Source organism: Quercus robur, chromosome 12, assembly GCF_932294415.1.
Source record: "Quercus robur chromosome 12, dhQueRobu3.1, whole genome shotgun sequence".
Taxonomy (NCBI): Eukaryota; Viridiplantae; Streptophyta; class Magnoliopsida; order Fagales; family Fagaceae; genus Quercus; species Quercus robur.
The window spans coordinates 34,848,585-34,857,047 of NC_065545.1; the positions used below are offsets into that span (position 1 = coordinate 34,848,585).

The 8,463-nt window shown below is 33.0% G+C and overlaps 1 protein-coding gene across 1 annotated transcript; it reads right to left on the minus strand.

The window, feature by feature from the left end:
• Positions 1–2,530: 2,530 nt before the first annotated feature.
• Positions 2,531–5,377, minus strand: LOC126708425 (COP1-interactive protein 1-like). The gene is made up of 2 exons (XM_050408218.1): positions 5,296–5,377; positions 2,531–4,483 (listed from the first exon to the last, which is right to left on the minus strand). Exons 1-2 carry the CDS (start codon positions 5,375–5,377, stop codon positions 2,622–2,624), a joined length of 1,944 nt encoding a protein of 647 aa, XP_050264175.1. The 3' UTR covers positions 2,531–2,621.
• Positions 5,378–8,463: the final 3,086 nt, after the last annotated feature.

Genomic DNA, 8,463 nt, shown 5'->3' on the forward strand with positions numbered 1-8,463 from the left:
CTCCTCACATTTGATTTCCCACATTATAGGTTGAAAGCTCAAATAGTGTAAAACACTATAACTAGTTTAGACCCCTAATTCTAAATTACGGCTTAATTACTTTTATTCTAACTTAACTAAGTGTGGAACAAGAGTAAATAAATCGTAATAAAACTGGAATACTACTCTAAGGCATAAGCATGTACAATAAACAATAAATGTAAAGTTTAAAGAGTAGAGAACAGAAATGCAAATACAAGATAACACCGAGATGTGTTATCAAAGAGGAAATTGAAGTACTCGACAAAAAACCTCTCCGTGGCCCTCCAAGCTGATCCACTAGTGAATAAAGTTAGAGTACACAAATATCAAAAAGACCCTCCAAGCCTAATCTACCCAATTTACTTGAACCCTCCAAGTTCTAGCTATCAACGACTTCATAAAACCATGTCTTCACTTGTTATTCGAATCCCGCAATTAGCTCCAAATTGCATCCCCCAATCAATGGCTTATTCCAATACTTTCATACACACCAAAACTTCTCTCAACACTCATAATGGGTGAGGTAAGTGTTTGGGCTAAGAACCTCTCAGGGATGTGTAGATGGAGAGGTAGGAGTAGAGGAAAACTTTAGAGAAATGATGTAGATTATTGTGGGTTTACAATCTCTAACTCTCAAGTGTATAGCGAGGGTTTTCTCTCTCAAAAGTTTGTTTGGAAAAACTCCTTACAATTTCGTGGGTAATGTAGGCTTATATAGTGTTGGTAAAGTTATGAGAAAAACACACTTTAAAAAGCTCTAGGCAGTGAGTTTCGCGGATCACTCGCGACTTGGTCTGAGTCGCGAAGTGACTCGTAAAATTCAGTCTGGCATGAGACTGTTCAGATTCGAACATGTGCTTCTCATGTGGCCTTTCTCAGGTTGTCACTCAAGAGCCAGTCATGAAATCTCCTTCTTCACAAGTCTTTACCAAACTCTCACACAACTCTTACATTAAATCCCATAATAAATACAAGGAAATGATAGAACAAAAATACAATCAAATTTGACATGGAATTAAAGCCAATATTAAAACATAGTTGTAAATCACAGTTTTACCTAGGTTATTTGTTTTTCCCTTCGAAAAGTGATGGGATAAAGGCAAACTATTATATATTTCTTGTACAATAATTCTGGTCTTGTCTTTATTTCGACTTGTTTACTTCAAGTGCAAGTGCAATACTAATAGATTTGAAGGCAGCATTGACAGAATCATAGAACTTAATGTACTTATTATCAATCTACTGCTAAAATTTTCCGACACCCTATTGATCTTTATGAAATTGGCCAGTGGGATTTGATTTTTCAATAATACCATGTATATTCTATAGATCTTTTGCTTTGTTTCGGTCCCTACAAAAACCATGCCTCTGTCATCAAAATGCACACTAAGGACCTATTTGGTTGGTTAGTTCTAACCAATATTTTTACATTTTAAACAATTTTACACATATTTCAATACACTTTTTCACCCACACATATATTAAAAACACTCAAACAATATAACTTAAACTAACCTACCAAACAGGCCCTAAGTTACTAACTATTAGATTTAGATCTTCTTTTATTAAAAAAAAAAAAAGGCATAATCCAATACAATAAAAATGATGGAAATTTTAGCAATCCATTTTCTGTGCAAATAAATTTCCAATTTCAAAAGTCAACCAAAAACAAGCGTGTCTCCCATTCTCTGTGCGATACGCGTAGGTAAAATGTTTTTGTCATTTCGAAATTAGTTCGCATTTTATTTTTTTAATCTGAAATTGCGTGGATAGCAATATTAGCACGTGATTTTCATATGTCTTTAGAGATGTTTGTCTTTTTGTGTGAAATGTTTGTCCACCGTCCACCAAAAACGAGCAATGATATTATTTTTTTTTTTTGGCTGAATGAGCAATGCTATTTATACTTGTACAAAAAGGGGCCCAGACATACACCTCATACATTCAATATCCATCCTCCCTATCACAACATTTGGATTCAGTCCGGGGATCGGATATGAATATGAGATTCATATTTTATATACGAGAAGAATAATGAATAATATTCGATATATTAAATAATTATTGATTTACTATTTCGGCTCGATCAATAAAGTTTTTTGTCAAGTAAATAATAATGCAGAGAGAGAGAGAGAGGCCACAAAAACACTTATTAGATTGTGTAATGTGGGTTAACGTCAATATCATTAGAAGCAAATTAGTTGCATTTAAGTTGTAGAATACGGAGATTTAGGGTTAAGTGAGAATAATGAGGAAGAGAAAGAATATAGACACAGAGAAAAGAAAGAAAAGGTTGAGGGCATTAACTTGATCAAGCCCATACCTTAGCATATATTTATATTAGGGTTTATAACATGATTACAAAAATACCCTTATTAATGTGCCAAAATATACGACAATCAGAACTCACTCTATCAGTTGCCAAAAATTATGTAGCTCAACTAGTTGATACTCATCCCCTTATTAATATGCTAAAATAAACGACAACTAGAACTAACTCTAACAGTTGCCAATAATCATGTAACTTAATTGGTTGGTACTCATTCTCTATGGTAACTATCAAATTATCAAAACAAAACAAAATAGTTATTACAGCCGTCCTAAGTTCTTGTTCCTCCTCTAGCGGTCATCTTTGACATTAAGTTCTTGAGATGATCATAACGGCTATATTGGTAATCAATCAAGACACAGAGCTGCCTTATGGCCTCCCTCTTCTCCTCCCCTAAACTCAACAATTCCTCATCCTTCTCTTTAATACTCTTCTCCAATTCCCCCACCTTCTTTTCAAGTTGGCTAATGGCTTTCTTCAGATTCAGCTTTTCCTCTGCTTCCTTGTTTTCCTTTGCTTCCAAATTCCAAACCTTCTCTCTTAACAAGACTTCCTGTTCTACCTTGTCATCAAGTCGGGCAACTAAACAATCTGTATAAACCTTCAGTGCTTTCATTTCTTTATTTCTCTCTGTCACCCATTCCTTTGCATGCTGAAGCTCATTTGACATCTTGTTAATACGATTAAGAACATTGATGTTGTCCACCTCAAGCTTATTGACCACCAGGTCTGATATACTCAATGTATTGTGTGCTGCTTCCACTATAGCCCTCATCTTTGTTATCTCAGCTCCATAAGTTGCAGTCTTGGCTTCAAGTACTCTAATCTCTTGCTCATACTTCTCTTTTGTCATCCTGTAGTTGTCTTTGTTTTCACTGTGTAGATGTTCTATGACCAGGACTCTTTGGCACAACAGACGGATATTATCCTCAATATTATTGCGGACCTTTTCTGCTAGTTCTTCTATCTTCCTTTCTGCAAAGTGTAGACTTTTCTTGTTTTTAGTGATTTCCTGTTCTTTCAAAGTTCTCTTCTCATCTCCAAACTTGCTTATTAATTCGTAGTTTTGACTTTCTACAAGGGTCAGTCTTTGACATGATTCTTGTTTATCTCTCTCAATTTGTAACTCCAACTGGGTTTTCTGAGTCTGCAAAGAATCCAAATCCTGTTGCAGATTGTTAATTTGTGCTGATAAGGTCATAAATTGAGTGGAGGCTTCATTCTCTTTAATTTTATATTTCTTTTGAAGAGCAGAAATCACGTGTCCCCTCTCTGTGAATGCACTCTCCAATTCAAGATTTCTAGCATGCAGCCCTTCCTTTTCCTCTATCAAGTCTGCAATTTTCAGTGAAGAATAGTTCTCACTATCTTCGAGTTTCTCCAGGAGGCTAGCTACTTCATCTCCTTTGTCTTTTAACAAAAACTCAAGTTGCAAAATCCGGGCATGCAATCCAATATTTGTCTCTTTTAGCTGCGTAGCTTCAGATGCTTTGCTTTGAATATGTGCTTTCATATTTCTTTTCTGGTCATGCAAGGATTCAACTTCAAATTTCAAGCCAGTTAACTGACTCTTTAATTCCCTTATCCTACCTGATGCTTGAGTTTTATGCTCCTCATACTCCTTTACAATAGCCAAAAATTCTCTTTCTCTTTGATCAGCTTCAACCCTCAGATTTTTGTTGATTTTCTCAGCTTCTTGAATTTTGCACATTGCTGCCATGTGGTCTGAATTTAAATATTCCTTTTTTGCTTCAGTAGAGGACAACTTATGATTTGGATCAGCAACTTCAAATTCTTCAGTTTCAAGTGCTTGCATGATGCTGCCTGCCAGCTCCTGATTTTCATTCTCCAATTTGCCATTATTACCATCTATTTCGTCTGAGGAATAATATTCTGAGTCCGAGCTTGAAGGAGACAAAGGAAAATTTTCCTCTTCTCTGCCATGAACTCCTGTATCCAAGTCTCTTCTAAGATGATCATACATGGCATAGAGTGATTTGTACCTTTTGTAAAAGTTCTCGATGAGTCCAACAAGTTCTGACTCTTTCTTTGGATCTTTTGTGATTCCATCTTTTCTCCATTCATCTTGATCCTTGACAAGCTTCAAGATTCTGGTCACATAATTTTCAGTTTCTGCAAATTAAAGAAAAAAAAATCCAGAATGCTGACATAGAAAAAAATAAAATAAAATAAAAGTGACTACTGTCAACATATGAACAATTCATAATATATTGGAAAAAGTAGATTGGGTAACTGGGTAAGTTAGACAATGAGTGCTATTTTACTATTATGATACAAAGCAATGAGTTAAATAATAATGGCTATGTGTAAAACCAACCAGAAATTCCAAGGAAGAGGACAATTCCCTCATGTTTCTTTCAAATCCTCATAATTAGTAGTACCCATTATAAAAAAGAATTAGTAATGGCCACCAGCAATATAAATTACAGTTCTCAAGCTTCAGTTTTGTTATCAGATCCTCAGATCAAGCATGTAACACATGTTTTGCACAATGACTGTTTTAGAGAGAACACACCTTGGTGAGACTCTAATTTAGTACTTAATTAACGTAAGGACATCACTTACCCCAAAAGTCTAAGCCAATGAGTTTGATTCCAATTATTTTATATTAACTACTATTTTTTTTCCATTAATATCCGATGTGGGATTTCACTACTCAACTAAACACATATTACTTTCTGCCAAATATAATAAAATAACTTTTTCCCCCTTGGTAAGGGGAGAGAACTAAATTAAAAGTATAAAGGAAATGAAGCTTTTGTAAGTAGCAAAAGTGATATGATTTACAACAAACTTGTAAGTTAGTACTTTTTAGTTAGGTTAGTGCCTAGTAGTATATCATTAGAAAGCATTCTTTAACCTTCAAACCCTATAACTGCTAATACAAGTTCAAGATTAAGTTCATTTAGTAGAGAGAGTTGCACCAGTTTTAGTCTGATCTAGTTCTTCGGCTTTTTCTGGATCAACTTCAACATGATACTCCAAAAACTTTGTTAACTCCTCCATCTCTAGTTTAGTTTTCTCAGCAAACCTACACATAAACAGGCACTTGTCAAGATGAAGCAATTATCAAGCAAAACAGACTAGAGATCTGAAAAAAAAAAAAAAAAAAAAACCCAAATCGTAGGAAACCAGATTCTGCACACGCAATAATTTGACAATTGGTTCCTTGGCAAAGACTCTAGCTGCTTGCCTAACACCTTTTAATTAGTCCATTTAATTATTAAAGGAACAAATACATTAAGTGCACAAGTGATCAAATTAACCCAAATTTAATGCTAATTTTTTGAGATAGGTAGATAACTGTAGAGGAGGGAGATGTGGTTCAAAGTTTCAAATCATAGATATTGAACACCATAAAGAATGTCATTACCACCCAATCCCTTTTTTTTTTTTTTTAAATTTTTAAAAGAATAAAACAAGGACAGTTCAACATGTCAATTGGAAACATGCTACATCATTGAGGGGAACAAAAAAGAAGGAAGCTTGCCTGCCCCTTGGTAATGAGCAACTTTACTTATTCTCTTCAATGTATTAACACACTACTGAATTTCCTAGCATTATTTATATATTATCATTTTACCATACAAAAATAGGTAGCATTCATTGGTAGTAAACACATTTTATACGAAAGAATTCTGTTGGAAATTTAATTAGCGGGGGCCAAAATTATTTTCTTAATATCAAATGTCAAGAAAAAAAAAACATGGGACTTCCAGAATTGAACTTAAAATCTCAAAAATAAATAAATAAATAAATAAATTTGCTAAACTATAAATACTCGAAGTTCTTATTTTTCTAATTGATTGCTTAAATAAAAGGAAGGAAATGTTTTAGGAGTTATTATAATGTTGCTGTTCAGGTGCGCTTTAGAAAATTCCAAGAAGTCATAGAAATTTGAATCTAATGTTGTTTTACTTTTAGGATTTCAAATTATGAATATCTGAATGACTTAATTAAGTGGATCATTTCATGATTTAACGAAATAAATATAAAAAAAATAAATTAGTTACCTGTGAATTGAACACAATTTTTCTCCCAAATGAATCTGAACATACAGTGGAATAAATTAACAAAAAAAAAAGGGGGTATTTTCAAGCAAAAAAACGAAAAATAGAGAAAAAATTATAGTGAATTTTTTTTTTTTTTGGACAGAATTATAGTGACTATTCCAATTTTGTTGTAGTGCTTGTCCTTTGAATACCCTTTAGGTTCGGCATTATTACCGTGGAAACCACCAAGTAAGCATCTCATTGTTCTCGCTGTCACAGGAAGAAAAAACGCCATTCATACCTATCCTAGTTAATCCTAAAATGTTATTCCTATTGGTTGATTAAATGACACTTGTACCCTTCCTCGCCTTTTTCTGTCTCTTACACAGAGACAAGGGAGTCGCTGTAGGAGGAATCCACACATGTAGTGAGACGAGTCTCATGAGACTGTCTTATAAAATATTATTTAAAAAAAAATTAAACAGTCATTTATGGGAAATAAAATCTGTTTAGAATTAGTCTTTATTTATTTTTGCTGAACGATTCTCACAGTTTCAATTTTATCCTTTTATATATTTATATATGTACATATATTCAAGTGTATTAATTTCATCCTTCACTTCAATTCTTGAAAAATCAAGGTCCTTAATTATTAACGTGTTAATTTTGACACCCAATTTTCAAAAAATCAAGTCATATCCCTTTTAGGAAGGATAAAATGAGTTCTCTATTGTGTTTGAGAGAGAGAATTCGCCTCATATTTCTATCTTTAGTCTATATAAAAAGTGAGAATGTTTGAGTGACTTCTTCATGCATCTGGTTTTGTTGAGCTGTTTACGGTTTTGTGATTTTTTTTTTTAATATTAATTAATAAGTGAGTAGATGTGTAATGGGTGATTTAGTTACACTTTTATCCTAGAAAAGTTAAAAGTTATGAGGTTAGTTTTGTCTTTTGAGTTCTTTTGAAGTTAATTGACAGCCTGTTCGAGGTTTTTTTTTTTTTTTTTTTTTAAAGAGAGTTTCAATCTATAACGTCCGTTTTTAATAATAGCCCTTTATCATTAGAACAAGACACTAATCGATTTTTTGGTGTAGGCGGGAATTGAACCCCAGATCTCTTATTCAACTATCAGAGACTTTAACAGTTAAGTTAGCTGGAAACTATTGTTCGAGAGAAAGTAATGATCCTATCAAATAATATTTAAGTTTTGTTTATTAGGTTAAAAAATTCACGGCCACAAACGGGTGGATAAAGAGAGTAGGAAAATTTTAAAGAGGAAAAATATATACCCAACAACACTTGAAAAACTTAACTACTTTGCAAGGATAAAAAAGTAATTACGTTTCATATAAATAGAAGACTACCGTTTAAGTTCTTCCTAAATCGTTTTGTCAAATACAAATAGTTTTTTTTTTTGAGATCCTTTTTTTGAGATCCGTCAAATACAAATAGTTGAACTCTCATTTTTTTACGTACTAGTGTTAGTGGCACAGGCCTGGCACGTGCAAGGCTAGTGCTTGGTTTATTTAATGATTTAATCTGATTAATATCATTAAACACTAATTACAAAGAAATTCATCAGTTTTCCAAAAATATCTAAGATTCACCAAAATACAAAACATTTATATAGTTCTTTTAGTACATATAACATTTCAATCAAATTACACTAAATACATTAAAGAACAAAATGAAACACTAATTTTACAAAACCATCCTTATCGCCTATGACCAAGCCCTCTCCTGCAAAGATTTTAGACTTGCCAACAATCAAGAAAGCATGAAAACAACCCATAATCAAAATATAATCAGAAACATAAAACCCAATCAATTCCTTTCAAATCACCAAAACTTGACCACCCATATCAAAACCCGAAGGAATCATCCCAAAATCCAACCCTAAATCTTTATCATCATAACTTCTCATTCTTCTATAAGTGAGTGTCATGATTTCTTAGCGCAATTGACTTTCAAGTTAGATTAAAATAACAATAACATGAGCAAGAGAAACAACATGAGTACATATAACAAATTAAAACAAACCATAAAGAAAGAAAATTATAATCCACATGCAAGATGAACCCATGTGAAGAAGTTACATC